The 20,316-nt window shown below is 38.7% G+C and overlaps 1 protein-coding gene across 3 annotated transcripts; it reads left to right on the top strand.

The window, feature by feature from the left end:
* Window positions 1-483: 483 nt before the first annotated feature.
* Window positions 484-19,556, top strand: LOC112567803 (innexin unc-9-like). Of its 3 annotated transcripts, XM_025244661.1 has the most exons (5): window positions 491-785; window positions 12,503-12,652; window positions 13,200-13,236; window positions 15,583-15,888; window positions 16,210-19,556. In XM_025244661.1, the coding sequence occupies exons 3-5, from the start codon at window positions 13,226-13,228 to the stop codon at window positions 17,129-17,131; spliced, it is 1,239 nt and encodes a 412-aa protein (XP_025100446.1). In that variant the 5' UTR covers window positions 491-785; window positions 12,503-12,652; window positions 13,200-13,225; the 3' UTR covers window positions 17,132-19,556. The 3 variants fall into 3 exon arrangements, with proteins under 3 accessions (XP_025100453.1, XP_025100446.1, XP_025100438.1); XM_025244668.1 differs by lacking the exon at window positions 12,503-12,652 and having other exon boundaries at window positions 484-785; XM_025244653.1 differs by lacking the exon at window positions 491-785 and having other exon boundaries at window positions 11,939-12,652.
* The last annotated feature ends 760 nt before the right edge of the window (window positions 19,557-20,316 follow it).

Genomic DNA, 20,316 nt, shown 5'->3' with positions numbered 1-20,316 from the left:
CTTAATTTTTTTTTCCTTTACGGGGGGATCGATCGAAGAAATATATATATAGCTATACATGTATAAGTACTAAAAGAATAGGTACTAATAAACATAACATGATATCAAAAAAGAGTGAAATGTGAATATGCGCAGTGGTTAAAAGCAGATATTTAGAAGAGCCCTGGAGTTTGGAAGTATATATGTTTTATGGTTTAGGAATCTTTTAGGAGGCCTAATCAAATTTTCCCACATTCCAGTGCATGTATATATATGTATTAAGTAATTGAAGTCGAAAGTAGTTCGATCAGGAAGTTCAATTGGATGGAGAGGGAGGCTAATCCACATCACGCTCGTCCCCGAGTATTTCAAACGATTTGAAAAGGCCTATTCTAGAAATGGGTATATTAATATTACGTTTTAAAGAAAGAGATTATATAAGCGGTGTCCGAACCTTTCCAGTATGAATAAGTGGAACAGTGAGAAAACCGGCGTGGGCAGAGCGAAATGATCCGCGAGGCTAGTTATAGGGCGAAACAAATAATTAAAGCTGTCACACTCGATTCGGTAGAGACTGTGAAGGATGACTTTCATCGGAATACGTGTGGTACTTCAAGCCAGAATGGTGAATCACAATTAAGATTATAAGTGGCTGGACACAGGCAGTAAACAGGAAAGGCTCAAGGACAATCCTGATGCACTCTGTATTGCACAGCAGCAGGCGAAACTAAACAGTAACAGACTTAATTGGTGCGAGCAGACAGGAGGGAAACCAACCAAGGACGTTCTGTGTCGGAGAGGCCAAAGTAAGTATGAAACTGCTGGAAGAGAATGTGATGGTCCAAAGTGCCAAAAGCAGCCGATAAATTGAGCATAGGACCCCGATTTGTAGTCATGATCGCAAACAGATAGCAGGTCGTTCGCCACCCGTACCAAAGCAGTCTATAGGTCGAGTACGTGGTACAGACCCTGGTAACATCTCAAATACACATAAAAAAATTCGATCTTGTGTTTTGATTAAACAAAAATTTCGGAGCAGTTTAGTTTCCTCAGGCCAGACGTCTCGAATGTCTAGCTGGATCCTTTTTTTTTTTTTTCTGTGTCACTATCACGTCTCTCGATCTCTCATAAACAGAATGGAAGCTACACTGAACTCTTGGAAACAAAACTGACTGTGCTCGTGTGCCAGACCTAGTTCAGCTGATATAAAATCTTGATACAGATATCTCTGGCGTGTGGCTGTCATATCTTTGGACTTGAAGTGTTATCACTTATCACTTCATGTAGTGTTCACTCTGACTTTGCCAGTGTTGGTCTCTATCGCATATGCTCTATCTGTGAGTGAGGTCCTGAAGTGCATACATCATTTACTTCTCGCCATGAGGTCAAAGTCGTCTAGGAAGTGCAAAGGGTCACCATCGATATTTCTATCAGTGGGGTGAATGGTTTTCTAGAACTGCATTGTATATATGCTTTTTAAGTTTATTCGTAGCAGCAGCAGTAACAGTACACGACAGGGGGTGGGGTGGACTCAAGTTCAAGGTGTATGACAGAAGTCTACAATTCTTTTACAGGCTTGATGGTTTCCGATCAGGTATATATACTCTTCTATGGTGTTATAAATCTTGTCAAATCAAACCACATCCCTTTTTGTGTCAAATGTTGTAATGAAGTCAATGAAGTGGAAGAAATCCTGCTGGTGTATATAAATATACTGTAGCGGGAGAGCTTGCTTTGGGGTCGCGTGTACTGCTGACAGTGCTTTAATTGTTCCCTGCAACCCATTCTCTTTCCTTGACCAGTCATCTGCGCGTGAGTGAGACGACTTACCTCACAGACTTACTGAGAATCTGAGATTGAGAGACCCTGCGACAGGTGACCCAAGTTTTTTGTATATAAGTAGTGGAAAATTGCACTCGATCCTTCGATCCCTTGTCCTTATTTCGAGTGCGGGAGAAGTACCTTTGCGCCGTGGACGTGTTCTGGTCCGTTGTCAAATGGCTCGATCACGTATATATGTACCTCGAAATTCCTTTTCTCCCCTTTGGTTATCCGTAGGCATTAAAAGAGGAAGAAAGTATGTATTAGCGGTGTAGGAGTTAGGAGAATTGGGTACATAAATACATTTTTAAAATTTACATATACTTCTTTGTATGTGACTCGACAGCACGTATCGTACGGTTGTCATCATATATGAATGTAGAGGTAAGCGTATATTCCTTGGTACCAATCGAGAGAACACCCCTTTGGGTAAGGCAGGATTTTTGTGGATTCCATCGTCAGATAAATGTGGGTGTGTCAGTATAAAGTAGACAGGATGGACATAAGGCGATCGGGTTCTGGCTAGACTAGATGCACGTACACCAGGCGCAGACCGGAAGAGACGGGGAGTTGGGGAGATGATGTACGTGCTGCTCAGTCTCGCGGCTGTGAAGGGGGCCCGGCCTTGGTCGGGATTTTTTCCCTTTTTTAAAAAAGAGAGATGTTGACGTAATATATAACATTCCACACTCTGATGCTTTTCTTTTTCTATGGAGCGGGTATACATATGTTTGATTAAGGTGACCAGACGTTTCGGGGGCGAAAGCGGGACAAGTGCCGATGATGGTGTCGTCACCGTCAAAGAACGCCGAAAAAAGTGATTTTTAAAACTCACTCACTCACTCACTCACTCACTCACTCATTCACTCACTCACTCACTCACTCACTCACTCACTCACTCACTCACTCATTCACTCACTCATTCACTCACTCACTCACTCATTCACTCACTCATTCATTCACTCATTCACTCACTCACTCACTCATTCACTCACTCACTCACTCACTCACTCACTCACTCACTCATTTGATTTGTCACTGTCGGATTTGAACACACCACTTTTCAGTCTTCAGACCTCGTCTCTAGCCACCAGGCTATTCAGCCGTTACCACACAACGTGTCTAAAGTTCGTGAAAAAGTCAAGTTCGCCGTTTACAACAATTAACATATCCGCTGAACCGAGACGCACACGTCCCAGAACCGGTGACGTCATCGACAACGAGGCTGCTGTTAACGAAGATGACTAGTGCACGACGGACCACAAACACCCTGCTACTGTCCCCCTAGGTACCTCCAACTGCCAGGAACACACACGTCATACTCAATGGAGTGAACAAGATCGGAGTGACAGACGGCAACAACCTACCCGATCCTCTCCCCTCCAGACATCATTGTACGCGTGGTCAGAGTTGCCTGCCCAGTCAATGGAGGACATCGAAAACGGACAACAGTACCCTACAAAGAACACCAACAAGAAATAAGTGACAAGATGGCCCGGCCCTCCACAGTTCATGACAATTGCTATCCCATAATGTCGAGGACTTTGTGTGGACGGCAAGACAAGGGAGAGAATAAGTTTCACTGACCCAGTGACTACGCGACACTAGGCCGCGACACGAGGTGTCCGTGCTAACGGTCACCAGGACACAGCACGGGACTCACCCGTGAAAATATTTCAACTGCGACATCGAAGGTTTGCTCGTGAAAACACGATCCTGGCTTTGTACAAAGCATTAACGTGTTTGTTATTGTGTCTTACAGACATTGCTTGACGTCAGCAGTACACTGCAATGTTTCTCTGACTTCCAACGATACTTCAGTCCTGCTTCTACACTTACATCGCAAGGAAGAGCTGCCGGCCGATATCCTTGTTTTTAGTAAAACATGTATTTAATAAGTTTTTGCATAGACTGCATTGTACGGTTGACAATTTGATTTTATTGCAATTTGACACCGAGTTTAACGAGACAAGTTCTGGACTTAAACCCACAGATGAAACGCAGGGTTCGGAGACAGACCAGGAGGAGATCGATCCTCGGCCCAGAACCTGATCCGCTGGTATGGTTGCGGCACTAGGAGGACAAAGAAGACTAAAAAGATAAGTGGGTTTGTGTGTGTGTGTGCTGCTTCCACCATTGTGTAAGTCTATGATCATGTTGAAAGCACAGTTACATCTGGACTTACAGGCCTACCACAGAGACGTTAATATTCCAATACCACTTCTACCTACCGCAGCGTTCTCATGGCAACCTACTATTTCTACCTACGCATCTGGTTTTGTAACATCATTTCTCATCTCCATCTCTTCCCCAGAAGCACATTTTCCCGAGTTCCTCGACCATCTCACCGGAACATGGAGATGAAGCTGAGTTTCTAAGGTGGCCAGTGACAAATCACTGTCATGTGACCCCAGCTTTCATGCTCGTTGACCAACGGTGACCTCGCCACCAGCTCTGTCCATTTTTCACGGTTCCTCAAAGCCCCATGGGGAGTTAATCACACCAGCGCTGTCCACACTTTCCATGTATCCTCCTCCCTGTATCTTTCCTCTTCTTCGGTATTCTCTTCTCCACTTTCCTTATTGTTTGGGCATCGTGGTGTTGATTCCCTCTCCGATTTAAAACAAATGATATCACAGATGGTTGGCCTCTTCGAAAGTGAGACGTTTGCGATTTGTTTGTGGCTGTCGAACCTTTGCAGTCAGATGTTCCGAAATGTTTGTAAAGGAGACATGCAGGACATATAAGTCACAGGGCAGAGACATTCATTTCGTCCTTTTCAGTTCGGAAAAGAATTAACTGCAGCTGATATAAATTGCATCAAGCCTTATGAAACTGATATAAAGCCTTGTGGTTACTACTTCATAGCAGCTCTCACTTCCACGTTCGCTTGGCCCAGTGACAAGAAAAGCTCTTCTAGGAGGCCTAGAGCCAGTAAACCACTCACAGTTAGCCCACTCAATGTATCATCATCGTTATTTCCTAAGCTAGCACTGTCATAATCCACTTACCGGAAATTGGTCATGAAGCCTTTGTTGAAGCGAGACATTCGATGAGATAAAATCTGAGAGGAAGGGGAACTGCCAGGGTCGAGACTGGAACTGTTTTCCCGTCAGACAATGTTTCAAAGTACAGCACCCTTTCCTTTCTTTAGCAACCAGTAGGCGAGAGAAACAACAAATGTTTAGCTTAGTCTCGGATTTTTTCTAAACCAAGTACTCTTTGACAGCGCCATCGTTAGGACAACAAGGAAACGACTTTCTTTGAAGTTATAAGTTGTCGGTAGCCGTGAGATCAGATCCGTCCCCAACACACCTTTTTTTTTTCTTTTTTTTTTTTATTACCTTCTTTTCCGTACTCCACCCGGCTAGCCTCTTGGTGAAAAATTATGGGTAATGATCAGTAATGGCTATTCGATGGCCCTGCCACCCGCTCAACAAAGCTGGGTGAGGTCGGGCATGCGCACAAGGGTTGTTAACGCAACGGTGCGAGGCGGAGCGTAGCGGGTGGGTCACGTGATCGGAGTGACAAATGAGCAGCGAGGGCCCCGTGGGTCCCTGTGGGATCACCAGCAACCGCAGTTTTTAATTTAAAGGTATAAACACTTGAACTTTTCACCTTTTGTTTTACATGAGTATAGAGAAAGCAAATTAAATAAGGAAGAGTTTATTTTAAAGAAAACAATTTGATCCAAATCTGATGTTTTGTCCATGTCAGAAGGCTTCAGAAATTTCTGTTTGTGTCGTTGTCGCGTCGAGAAAGTCAATTAAAATAGAAAGATTCGTTTGTCAAGGTAGCACAGTTGGTAGACATCTTGCCTTCTGGTTACAATGGTGCCACAGCTTCAAGCATTCGTCTTCACTAGTTTTGAAACTTTATCCTCGGGCTTTTCGGCAGTCGGCTTAATTTGTTGTCAGCGACTGTTAGTACAGTATATACATTCTGGGGCCGCCTCATTTCATTTCTTAAACAACATTCCGTGAAACACGTCTCCAACATAATTTCTTGCAGAAGTGAGCTGTATGCTTGCCAGCCCATGCTTTTGGCCAGATACCTGCGAAAAAAACAGTGCTAGCTGCCTGGCAAATGTCTTAGTGGAAAAAGTTTTCGTGAAAATGATGATTTTTCTTTAAAAAAAAGTTTCCTGTAGAAGCTTCTACAACAGATTTTTCAGGGCTGTTCAAATGGTTTTTAAACTTGGGAATCCTCCAACCGTAGACAGGACCATCAAGTGTGTCTTTCGGAAGCTGGTGAGATCCCCTCAAGCTGTGTCTATCAACATGGGAATAGTTTGTGTGAGCTGCACACCTTGTCCGGTTCCGGCATCATATCAATATATAGATACACGTACTCCATTACCCCGGCCCCGCGCGGATGGTCTGCCCCAGGCCCCGCGTAGTCCTAACGCCGCTTGATGAGGCCTAAAGCGGGACGTCTGGACGAAGAACGAAGGACGCCTAAAGCGGGACGTCTGGTCACCTTAGTTTGATCCTTTAAAGCAGGGGTGTCAAACACCCGGCCCGCGGGCCACATCCACATCCGGCCCGCCAGGAAATTTTACCTGGCCCGCGAATTAATTTTAGTAAATCATTGTTAATGGCCTGGCGACAAGTAGAAGGCAAACAACAGAAAAGTTCCCGTCGAGGACAGCCAGAGATGAGATGAGTTTAGTGAAGTTTGTACAGACCACCAACAGTGCACTGGTCAAGTTACCACCGCTCCTGTTGATGACCAGAAGGGATGGTGAAGGCGGGGCCCACAAATCTGACCTTTGACACGGGACACGATGGCCTGAACACGGGCCGCGGGTCGAAGATTTTTAGTACCTGTTAACTTCCCTGAATCGGTCCGAGATCAAAGGGTGACTAGGGGAAACCCACGTGTATGATGAGGCAGCTCATCCTCAGACTAGTAGAAACTCATCACTGTCTGACTCTGCGGGCTGGCGAGCGGAAGTCGTCTCGATGAGACGTTAAGTTGTGAGAAGCAAACTTGTGGAGATCAAGTTGGTGGGAGTATAGCTTCTCCAAGGACTTATATATATACCATCTGGAATTATATGTGCGAACTGTGCATGATAACTGTGAACTGTGAATTATACACGTGGACTGTGGATGATAAGTGCCAACTGTGGAATACTGACTGTCAAGAGTTAATGACTGCCGCCAAAGAGATAAGTACAGTGGAACCTCGGTTAGCGAACGCCTCGGATAGCGAATATTTCGGTTAACGAACAAAAATTTCGTTAAAAGTTTGTCTCGGATAGCGAACAAAATTTCGGATAACGAACAGCCACCTGAACCCCACGTGACCGACCAGCATGCAATCATTAGCGCCCGAGACACAGTTACGATCAGTCGTTCCTTATCTATGCGCATCCTTCTTATTTAGTGATTTTTGTGCTTTATTTTAGTAAGATAATCCTCAATCATGGCTCCAAAAAAGATTAAGAGCAATAGTAGTGAGGTAATGACAAGGAAGCGGCCAACAAATGAATTGAAAAAGGAAACGATTTCAAAGTACGAAGGTGGCATGCGTCTGTCGGATATGTGATGTCGTATTACCGAAGAGTTTTACAAAAAAGACAGAAGGAACAGACACTGGACAAGTTTTTTCCTTTAACCTCAAAGCTACAGAAAAGGGAAGTCACCCCGATTTTACAATGTCACGTGTGCTCATGGAGGGGGAATCAAAGCAGTAATTCCACCCCTTCCTCCCCACACCTGCTTCCAACCACGCCGTCAAAACGGCAAGTTTTCTGATGTTTAAATGCTTTCGTTAATGTTTTTATGTTTATTTAACTCCATTTATATCGCATTATAACTGTTCTCATTACAACAAATACCTATATATATATAGCCTGTAACTTTCAAATTTTATCCAGTCAACAGGGGCTGGGAACCAATTAAATCGATCTATTTCCTTTATTTCTTATGGAAAAAATTGTTTCGGATAACAAACATTTCAGATAACGAACAGCTTTCCAGAACGGATTAAGTTCGTTAACCGAGGTTCCACTGTATCCGAGTATAAATAGCAAGCCACGGTGTTGAAATAATTGCTGCTTGCCCTATGCGCATCGTACTGTCAACGTTATCTAGGTCCTATATAGGTTACCTATATTGACGGGGGAGAGTACTCTTACCAACCAAGGGCCATAACCCCTAATAATGGCACGTGACTTTTAGCCAATTGTGTACTACGTGATCGGAACTGCGCGCCATTTGCAAAGCTGTTTCTACACTTTTCGCAAAAGGAATTATAATTAAGCTTCTTCAGCCGTCAATTCCAATACTGATACATGTGTTGGACTCTTCAATAACAGTATGTATAATTTATATACTCTAAATTAGCATAGTTATTGAGATTTTACTTCCAAGTTCAGTGCAGAATATTACGCTAAGAGACGAAAGATTAGAGTACAACATTAACGCAATAAATGCACAAGTTTTTCCAGAGAGAAGTAGAAATCAGGCCCAGCAGTTCTGAAAGCTTGCAATTTGATAAATCTTTAGCCGTTAGCGATGCAGAGAATTCGGAGCTGTCAGAATTTCCTCAAATAAATTGCGATTACGAAAGTGTAGGTCACGAACTTTACGATTCGAAAGCAAACAGAATTTCGACAGTTCCTTCTGTTTACTGGTATAGTAGCGTTAAAAGTATCGATTCAGACAAATTAACTTTAATGGCATTTTCTCTACAACAAATGGTAATGACTGTATGATGGTCAATAATTTTATTTTACTGTTATTCTAATAGCTGGCTGCTGGCATTTAAAGATGAAAGTGGTCACAGGATGTGCAACTGGCCATCACAATCTGTTGAACCAGATGCAAGCTTCATTAATTAGAGCTATAAAGCCAGATTCGTCATGTTCTATGCTTCCAGTTCTCCTGCACAAGTCATTAGTAAGTGCAATTTATTTTTGATTCCTAATATTCATAATTAATTCTTGTGCAGAAGAAAATTTATGAACTGTTGAACTCTATAACATGTCATTACGGCACAAACAGTGTAACTTTGGTTGTGATTTTGCCCTATAAGAGTGAAAGGGACTAAAGTACTTGATTATATTAAAGTGAAATTTATGCTGTGCTTTTGGTCTTGATTTGTGACATCTAATTAGCACCTTTGCCTTCACGCCTCCAGCGCCCCTTGTCTGGTGTTCATCCTGCCAGCACAGGGACCCCCAACCCCTTGGAAGGTAATTTGAAGTCATTTTGTTCATAATCATTTTAACATTTTGTTTGTTCTTACCTCGGCCAAGACTTTTGAACAGCGTTTTTGTGAAATATAACTAGAAGTGCAAAATCCCAGGCTTCTTTTGCCATAGTGAAAAAATTGAAATAAATAAGGATCACTATTTTACATGTTTTCTGCTATTGCATTTTGTTGGTTCCAGGTAAACAAGATAAACTACAGAAAGCTGTACAGCATATACTGTCTCTTCTGGAAGAGATGAAAACTGACGTGAAAGACGTGAAAAATAGGCTTGCGCAGATGGAGTGCCAAACCCAAGAAAAGGAGCTGACATCTGACACAAGGGTTACAGTTTCCCTTAAAATCTTCAGAGGATGTAGAATATCTCAAGTTGGATTTAAAGACAGATCCAGGAAAACGTGCACGCTTGGTATGTACTCTATTCTGATTTGTTAGGAGTCAAGTGTCTGTGTGCTATTCCCTTTAAAGGTTTTCATAGCATTATGTTGTATAATGTCTGCAGTACTAAAAAGTAACAAAAGCATTGTTATGGTGGCATGATTACAGCTGATAATAAATTTTCTGTAACCACTTTAGCTTGGTTACGAAGAAAAATATGAAACTTCCTTAATGTTTTCATCCATATTTTGCTCTTATAATACTAGTTCTCATAACATGTATCATGATACTGACCACAGCAAGTTTTATTATAAAAAGGATGTTTGTTTATTTTTGTCTGTTTCCAGGAATGCTATTTGGCGATGAAGGGAGGCTTAAACTTAAAGCTCGTGGTCAAGAGTATACTGTCTGTGCTATTTTCAACACAATTAGCCCGGTGTTACAACTATAATGGCCTGAAGGGAAAGAAGGGTCTGAAAAACCACCCCTTTATTTTAAGAACAGTTCAGGGTAAGGATTTAAATATTTGACTTTGTGTTTTCATGAGTCATTGAGAAAAAATATTTCAGTGTGGTCGAATTACATTGCAAATTTTAAAATATGTACACATGTTTATGCAATGTCTGGTCCTTTTAATCAGCTGGTTATACTGTGTAGAAAGGGATTAAAGATGACAGTTTATGGATAGAGTTCTCCTGCCTATAGAATTCTAACTGAAATTCAAAAATGCAGCTCCACTTGTTTCTGTTTATAACGCTTTAAAAATTTTTATGCCACTTTACATATCTTTATAATTTGCTTGTACCTTTTTTATTTCACCGTATATTCTGGATTTTTAATTTCAGCGACATACAATTAAATGCTTATTTTTATGCAGACTTCATATTCTTATATTTGTTCTATTTTTAGATGCTGCAAGAAAAAGTTATCCTGATGCTACGGAAGTGGAACTGCAAGTTCAGATTTCGAAATGGCTGACTGGGGCGAGAGATCGCTAAAATGGGAGGAAAGAAAGACTTTTAAAGCCTATAAATAATTCTGGGGTTGAGGGTGAATTACAGGAGAATTAAAGCTGTAAAAATTTCAACCAATATTTGTCTGGAAAACTCTGACATAAACCTGTACAGGTCAATGCTTTAAGAATTTGTGTAAATAATCATTTTTTTTAATTAACAGTTAAATAAACATCAGTAAACAAAAAGTTATGTTTGTTTTTTGTAACATTATGGATTTTTTATGAACGTTTTTGCTGTTTCTTATGCAATCATTGCAAGACAGTCATTATTAATCCATTTATTTTGCATTTGTAGGGTTATGTTGATGTAGTTGATATTTTTTGCAAATCAGAATACACCAAAATACCTAAAATTACCAAAAGCAGCTGAAAAAGTGATCTGGGATTTATCTGGGATTTGCCCATATTGCCTATATGGAAAATCCCATATAGGACCCATTGTTAACCCGTTTGCGCTTTCTACGTTGGGACCTATATAGGTTTACCATATGCCCCCTAGATTCTGCTATATAGGGTCAACGTGGGTCCATGTGGGTCCTGTTTTCTAATGCTGATTGGGTGTGTATTGATGATTTGTGTCTTGTTTGCCTAATTATATCTTCTTTTACGTACATATACTGATGCAATAACATCACATGTCATAGCAAATAGTACTGAACAGAGCAGAGCACGCGATTGTTTATTTGAATTAATTGAAAGCTGTGTGTAGTGTGTGAACTTAACGCTAGTCGTAAGTACTGGTGCGCCATCTGTCGGGAAACAAAGGCAGATGATCAGAGCTAAGCACGTGTTGTGACTTTTCTAAAGACTTTTACTTACTGTTAATTTACTTAATAAAGATCGAGAACATTACACTGTGTAGTGAAGGGACTTTTGTAATTTTGTAATTTCAATACCAATCAAATTTCAAATTAAAGTTAGCCGTTAAAATGGCCAAGAGAAAAGTTGATTTTGAAAACAGTCTTTCAAAGCCATGCAATGGGAGGCTGACTACATGTTTACTGATATCAGCGTTAAACCAGTGTCTACTTTGTGGAGATACAATAGCTGTGACCAAAGTATATAATCTTAGACAGCATTACGAGACTAAACATCAGAAGCTGAAAAGCCTGAATGCAAAACAGAAGCTAAAGAAAGTGTAATGAGAGACTGAAGGCAAAGTGCGACTGTGTGGGGCCTGCACAGTTCACTCATTCCCTCCCACAAACGATGCCCCACCTTCGTCTACATGCGGCTCGAATCTTGAGCATGTTTGGCAGCACATATTTGTGTGAGCAACTTTTGTCTGTGATGAAGATCAACAATTAAAACATCACACAGGAGTCGTCTTAGTGATGTACACTTGCAGTCCATCCTGAGAATCGCCACAACACAGAAACTTACTTCAAACATAAACAAACTTGTTGTCAAGAAAAGATGTGAAACGTCCACTTCTGACAAAATAAATGAAAAAGGAAAACTGCTAAGCCTTGGTTTGTATGATTTTGTTTACACAAAATTAATAACATTCATTTTTTGTGTTCAATAAAAAGTTATCGGACTTAAATAATAACCTTCGGCCCGCCACCTTGTGTGTGATGTGAGATTTGGCCCGCTGGGTAATTGAGTTTGACACCCCTGCTTTAAAGTCATTTTTCGTCATTTAATTTACTATACGGTCTATACCCATCGAGTTCATATTTTTTTTTAAAAAAGAGGCGGAGAAGAGGGGAGAAGAGCAGGGCATACATGCGATCTCCTTATAAACAAACTATTGTCACCGCCAGCCTTCATTTAAACGGATATACAACTGACAATTAGGGATTGGCAGTGACACATCGCCGTCCATTGTGCAAGTACAGTACATATAATTACATGTAGGTCTACAAGCTACAATTAATTAAACGACGCGGATTTATGAAATTTTATAGTGATTTTGTGCAAATTGTCAATCGCAGGAATCAAAGAGTGGTGATCGAGCTACTGAAAGGACTTATGTCATTAGTAAATGTACAACAATCATAGAGATAGTTTTACCACCCACGTGCAGCCATAGAGTAACAATCACAACTTGTGCAGTAGGTGCAGGGAGTGTATGTATATCTGTAGGTTGCTCAAGTGCGCATGCTCGAGTGATTGGCGCAGTCTTCCTGTGGAAACAAAATGTGGTATGTGTGGCACTTTCACAGAGAAAGTTATGATTCTACGTTTTCCATGTGAAAAAAAAACCAACAGTGAAATCAAAGGCCAGTAAACAGAGTAAGTGAATATCAATGACCTAGTTTCGCATAATTGTGATCTTTGTTTGTTGACCTGTATTTTTATATGCGTCGTGGCCGCATTTTTTTCAGGAACGACACCCAGTGTACAAGTGACTATTTTAAACGGCATAAAAATCATGAACTTGTATGACGCCCGTGATAAAAACAGAATGGAAATTGCTACCATTGGCTTTGTCTTGTTTTTCGATGAAAAAAATGCGAACCACGTATGAGTCAAAGCGGGAACGTCAGAAAGCATTTTTATATACCCACTGATTACGTTTAAATGGCATGAAATAATTGACATAATCGACTTGAACTTATAGTGTAACCAGAGAACAGTGGTCACAAATGCATTTTGTCAATATTACCGGTAGCATTGGTCATGTGTTAAAATCGAAGCAAATGTCTGACACGGTTTAAACGAACCAGGTCTTGACATCGCCTTATTATTGATAATTTCTAAATTTCTGTATATATTTTTATGTGTAATAAGCAGGTTTTTATGTCAGCTATTAATGCTAAGTTTAAAAATTAATTTTCAGGTCGGAAGTAATCCTGCTTGAGAATAATGGCAAAACTGTAAGTATAAAGGGTTTGAAAATGCACACACACACACAGAGGTAAATTATATTAAAGCTCAATGGCTAAGTCCAGTGTGACAAACACTTCATATTGACAATAGATATATGCAGATAATAAAAATCAGTTTCATTTATTATTGGATAATTTTAAAAAATTTACTTTCCATAGACAAAGCTGTAGAAATGGATAAGAAAACAGCAGATGGTATTCAAGTAAACTATTTAGAACAAACAGAAATTGGTTTTACTGTTTCTTGAATATTGTAACATATTGGTTGTACATTAAAGTTTACACAAACTAGACTTATCTATTTTTTTTTTCTCTCGACTTCATCTGTGATTTACTACACTTTCCTAGATACGCTATCACTGTCATTTTATCATGCTTAATGTCAGAATGCAGATTGTAGAATATGTAGGTAGTGAAGACTGCCTTAATTAGTAAACTTTTTATGTCCTTATCTGGAGTCCCTTACATGGTGTACTTTGTCTCATGCAATCTCATGTTTTTCACATGTGCTGATAACTTTCCCTGATAAAAGTGATCTCACTGGGTCAAATGCATTCATTTTATCTTAAGGTCTTGCAGTAGAATAAAAATGCACTGTATTATCTTCTGTAATATATTGAACTATAAAACTTTTATAAAAAGAAACATTCAACACATTTCCTATAACTTAGGGAGGCTCACTATGCATTGACATAGGATTTTATAGAGATAATGATATACGCCCTGAAAGCAGAAAAAAATTCCTGACTAGAAACCTAACCTAAATCCAATCCAGTCCCTGACTATAACCCAAGTTCCTTTTTTTTCTGGTTTGTAAAAAATGTCATGATATCCTAAACCTTCCCGAAGTAAAGCTGTACTGTAGGTAATATATCTTTACTTTGACTCCAGGGTGTTATATAAGGGAGTGAAATACAATCTTAAAACCAGACGTCATTTGATCTATTTAACAAATACTGCTCAAGAAGTAAGCACACGGTGTAAACATGAAAGTGATTGCTGAGTGGTAGACTGTAGAGGGTTGGGGGAGGTAAGGCAGTGATGGAGAGTTGTTGGCACTACTCTCACAAAAATCTGGCCTGGAGAAAGTCACTAACACTTCATTCCCCAGTGACCGGAAGGTCTCAGGCCTACCTTTACTTTAAACACATATTGGATATTTATATGTCTGTTAGTGTGTACAAGTTTAATTTCAACTGACAAACTCAGATGTGGACATGACACATCTTATCAACAGTGCAACTTTTAATGCATGCAAGTAAAGAACCTTGTCTCTTTTGACTAACTGTGACAAAATAACATCAATTTTATTTGATGGCCAGTGACCAGTAACTTATTATTACAAGTATTAGTATTTTCTATTATATAAAGATGCATGTAAATCACGTAAGAGAGATCCAGATTATATAAAAAAAGAAGATTCAACATTATCATTGAGGGTCAAATAATGTAAGAATTTTGGTTGGAGGTCTCATCTCAAATAGACATTTTCTTATAAAGCAGTTATTAAATGTTAGTGACACATATTTACATACATAAAACATGATACTAGTTTCTCATATCACCATTCAGGATAATATTACCTCAAGTACACAAGTGTGTTTCTTTTTCTGCAGCTGGTCAGTATAGTATGATTTAAGGGTCTGAAACTCTCCAATAATTTATCTGAAAACTCCTAACATTTTATGCATGGTAAATAATGAGTATCATTTTGAAGCTATGTACATCTTTATTTATTCATGTTATTATTCAATTCACTGTTTGACCATAGATTTGTTTATTATACAAAGGCATGATTCCATGCAATATAAGTCTTTATATCATGATGATGATCATCATCATCATCATTATTATCCCATTGAATATTTATTCCTGTTTTGACATACTTATATTTGTTTAAAACCAAAGAAGGGTCAGGAGGGGATATATGCCAGACCTGACTTACTGGTTAGAAATTATACTCATTTGATAGTTTGACCTTGCTAAATATTTCTAGTATTTGGGGCAATATTTATAACAGTCCATGACATCTTTTTGTGTTAGTAATATAAGTATGTTTTTTGCAGTGATCATTTGTGATGACATGTGTCAAAGTTTGATTGATTGATTATATCAGTGTACTTTTTGATTTCTTCCCATCATAGTTGTAAATAGCTTTTAAATAGATTTTGTGACATTATATTGAAAACTGTCAACATACATAACCACCTGTATAAATGCGTATTATTATAAAATGTTTCACACCAGTTATTTTCTTTTTAATTCCTGGATTTGATGTTTATATGTGCCAGGTTCAGTTCAGTCTGTTTTAAGTGGAGTGATATGTAATTTCAGATTGGGCAGTTTGCTCCTTCAGTTCTCTGACATTGGAGGGCAAAGAATCCATGATGATGATGCTGTGGATCAGCTGAACCACTGGGCCACTGTAGGCCTGCTTATGGCACTAGCATTGGGAACTGGGGCCAAACAGTTTGTTGGCACACCTATCCACTGCTGGTTACCAGCTGAGTACAAACACAAAATGTACCAAGGGTATGCTGACAGCTACTGCTGGATAAATAGTATGTACTATATTCCTTTCAATGAGGCTATTCCATTTAGCGAAGAGGATCGATGGGAGTTTGACTTCAACTTTTACAGGTTTGTCCAAAAATTTGTGCTGAAAAGAACTTACACTTTAGAATCAAAGGATCAGTGCTGTCTTGATACAGCCAGTAGAAGGGGTGAGGAGGGAGCAGATGCATGACTTAAAGTTGTGCGGGCATTTTGGTCCATTTCCAATTTGATAAATATGTTGAGTGGTGGCCTCAAACATGCATAAACAGACTCAGAGAAAGAAAGTCATTTTTAGTTAGAAGCCAAATTTTGTTGATGACCTTAATGCCTGTGATGGCTGAGCCTTAACTTAGAGTATGCAAGTGTTAAGACTTTGTTAATTTTTATTTTGCCTTCCTGTTGTAGGTGGGTGACAGTGATGTTTCTGATACAAGCCCTCTTGTTCAAGCTTCCCAATTTGATCTGGAGTGAGCTGAAGGGCTATTCTGGCCTTAATGTCGAAAAGATTGTTGCCATGGTACAAGAAACATCAGTGATGCCTGAAGAAGAGCGTGAAAAGAAACTTAGCCATGTTGCAGTGTTTATGCATCACTGGTTACAAACTTACCAGCAGTACCGATTCAGTGTTATTACTTATTTTCGTGAGAAATTTTCACGCCTATTTTTCTGCTTTGGAAAGCGTACTGGCACATATCTCACCGGCCTGTACATGTTTGTGAAGATTCTATATGTTGGTAATATCATTGGCCAGTTTTTCTTCTTGTCAGCATTTTTGGACTGCAACTACTGGAGCTTTGGTGTCAATGCAACACAAGAGTTTTTCAACAAAGGAAAATGGCAGGATCATGTCACATTCCCAAGAATAGGCTTGTGTGATTACAAAATTCGACAGATGGCCAATGTCCAGACATTTTCTGTCCAGTGTGTGCTGTCAGTGAATCTTTTTCTGGAGAAGATATACCTGCTTTTGTGGTTTTGGATGATTGGTCTGCTTGCAGCCAATGTGATAAACCTTGGAATGTGGTTCACTGATAATGTGCTACCAGGGCGTACAGAACGTTTCATGGGTCAGTATGCAAAGCTACTGGACATTACTAATTCCAGTGACAAGACACGTTTCAAGATATTTGTTTTCAACTATCTCCGTAATGATGGTGTGTTTATCATTCGCATGTTAGCTAAAAATTGTGGTCACATACCCTCTTTGGATCTTGTGAAACAACTCTGGATCACATTCAGCAAGGATCTTGAAAGACGAGATCGCAGACATGCTCAAAATGGTACTCCCAGGATGTTGCCAAGTGCTCCAGGAGAACTTGAAATGTAGAATTGTCAGCATCAGTGAGCAGACAGTTTGTCTTTGGCTTAAAACCAACCTAAAAATTTGAAGTCTGCAAAAGGAAATCAAAAGGAACAGGAATCAGAAAAACCATGAAGTCTTGATTTTTGTGGATGAGAGAGAGGACCCACAAGTCCTGGTGTTCAGTTGTATAGAAAACATTTGTCCACAAAAAAATGTTCAATTTAATAGAAATCACTACAAAACATTACAATTTATAATACTTCTAAGTATTAAATGAGTTTACTTTTAGTTTTCTTTTTAAACAAGCCTTATTCCAAGCTTTAATAAGTGCTAATCAAGTGAAAGAAGAAGCAGAAAAGCTTGTAAGCTTTTCACTGTGCAGCCAGCTAGCATTTTGGCGGCTGGGTTTTAAACTATATTATTGATAAAGTAATAATAAAAAATCTGTTGTGTTAGAGCATTTCTGATGTTGGAAATGCATTTTAGTTGCAAGCAGCTGATAACAGTTATTTTTCTGTAATTAAGTTTTTCACAATCTTAAGTGTTCACGTCATATGCAGAAATTGGATGTGCAATATGTTGTAAGGTTTTGTGCATCAGATATGCATGAACAATGTAAAGAACAAAAGGGCATTATAAGGTTGAAGTAGGAGAAGACAGAAGAGCCAAAAGTTCAAATTATATACACAACTGCAGCAATGTAAAACTTTAACTTGCTGAAGGGTGTAAGTTAACTGTAGTATGTTTTATTTATTTTTTTTAACTTAAAATGCTAAATTTTTTTTCTATCTGTAACTTTTTTGAAAATAATTATTTTGAAATTTATTTTGGTAGCTATGAAATTGCTCTCCATATAAATGTATGTGTGAGGGGAAGTAACTATTTTGTGTGCCTTTTATAAAGGCAGTTATGAGCAGAGCCAATTGAACTTGCAAACTTTTATCCATTTCCATTAGTTTTCGCAAGTAGCTCATTAGCATATTATGTCTTTAATATGTAGCTCCATGCATATCATGTCTAATCATTTTAGTTAGCCAATGATGCATTTGTTAAATATTTTGTTTGTACCTGCTTCTTGATCAAAAGTACTTTATACAAAAGAGAGGCTTTAATAAATTTTGTTTAGAATGGATTACAACAGCAATAGTTGTTCCATTTTAATCCTGTTGTCAAGAAAACTGGTGCTTTTTAATGTCTTTGTTATTATTATTATTAGATGTACCATGGAAAAAGTTAATGCATTGTTTTTATTCTGAACGTCTCTACATAGCTAGTTAGCAGCAAACATGATTTTACCAACTGGTAGATTATGTACAATAGGGGCAAGCAATTTTTAAATGTGCATTTGCATTCTGCTTTAACTTTCTTGATGAATATCCACTATTACTTAGCTTCCACAAACACTGATCTATAATAGAAAGCTTATTAAACTGGTCTGTTTAAGAAAAGGAAATAGTTGTGTGTACTGTTTACTTGCAGTTCATCATCTTTTCATTCACTACTAGCTTTTATCTTTTGATGAACGAGCTTTGCCCTCTCTAACTCTAGCATTTGATAAAGGGGAGATGGGTTGGGTTATCTCTCACAGTCTCAGGTAATTAGTACCTTCTGTTGAAAAACTGTTTCACCTTACACTTTTAAAAAAGTTAATGTGCTTAGAAGTCTCACACTAGTTGTAGTAGTAATCTGTGATGTCTGAAATTAGTGATGAGGTAAATCTGTTCTTCCACTGACCACTCTTTTTTTTTTTTAAATCAGAACACTTTTTGTGACAACAAATTAACGGCACTATTAACAACCCAACCAATGTGAGTTTAATTTTTAGTTTTGGGTTAGCTTCTGACTCAAACTCTGAAAGTTTGCTGCTGACCTACAGTTGGATTTACAATTGTTTTGAAAATTTTGTTTTTAAGAACTGTGTATTCAAAAGCAGAATTGGTGGATAAGCATCTTGACATTTTTCATATGTCATCAGGAACAAATTATTCCTGCAATGGGAACCAAATGAATCACCCCTTAAAATGCACAATGCTCATTGATATTTTAGTAATTGTAATATTTTGCATTCATTAAAAATGCTATAGATTTACAATCTTGTATTTACAGATTAACGTAACTGTAAAAAAATTGCTTCTATGGAAAATTTTTTTAATTTCATATTTTGTCAACATTCATATTCAAAAGTTTGTATGTGATCTGTTATTCATAATACGCTTTTTAAAATGGGGTAAAAGGCATTTTTTACCCATTTGTTTTTTTCTTGGTATGCTCCTCCACATTCATGGTAGTAAATATTTGTCTTTCTTTGCGAGTAGAACATGCATGCATTGACAGTTACATCAGTTGTTACTTTTATATGCTTAAGTGCATAAAATCTGCTCCATGATGTGCCAAAATATAAACTTGTACTAAATGTTATTTGTCAATAAATTGCACACTTATGAATTGGTGGGGTTTTCCTAGACTTGTTGAAATTTTATATCAAGGTGAAAATTTAAAACAAATCCATAAAACATACAATAAACCATCTTGGGATGGGTCTATTTAAATGTATGTAGAGGAATGTAAATGCAAGTTCATTTTGAAGAATGCCAGACAGCTACTCAAGGCCTGTTTTCATGATGCAGTTTAAATGCCTCTGACCTGAAAGGCAACACCTTACCCAGAAGGCACACCCTTGCATTCTTTCTTTGCAATATGTGAACTTGCATTCTTTGTAACATACACATATTTTGTATGTACAGCAAGACCTGGCAGCATTCAAATAACTAGCGTGCCCCTGTTATGAATGTAAAACAATTGGTGAAAATCATCAAATGAGGCGTTTTGTCTAAACAATTCTGGAGAGGTGTGTTGGGGGTGGGGGGAGAATTGTTTTTTTTTACACTGAGCCAGCAAATAAGGCTTTATCACAAGGCAGTAAAATATCTAAGCACTCAAGAAGAAGGCTTGTGGGTATTGAGTCTAACTGGCAATTGGCTCAGCTTTCAGAATAATTGCTTTATATCATCAGAGACTAGTCGAAATTTGGTCAGAGAGCATCCCAGAAGAGTATCAAAGGAGATACTGTAGGGCACCTTTACTGAGTCCAAGGATGATTGAATGTCCAAAATCTTGTTAGCAAAATAGTCACAAAACACTGGCGGCAATTGCATGTCAAAAAGTGTTCTGGAGGAGGTGCAATTATTTATTTGGGCCTGAAGATATGA

The sequence above is a fragment of the Pomacea canaliculata genome, linkage group LG1 (assembly GCF_003073045.1).
Source record: "Pomacea canaliculata isolate SZHN2017 linkage group LG1, ASM307304v1, whole genome shotgun sequence".
Taxonomy (NCBI): Eukaryota; Metazoa; Mollusca; class Gastropoda; order Architaenioglossa; family Ampullariidae; genus Pomacea; species Pomacea canaliculata.
This window is presented reverse-complemented; position numbering and strand designations above follow the sequence as displayed.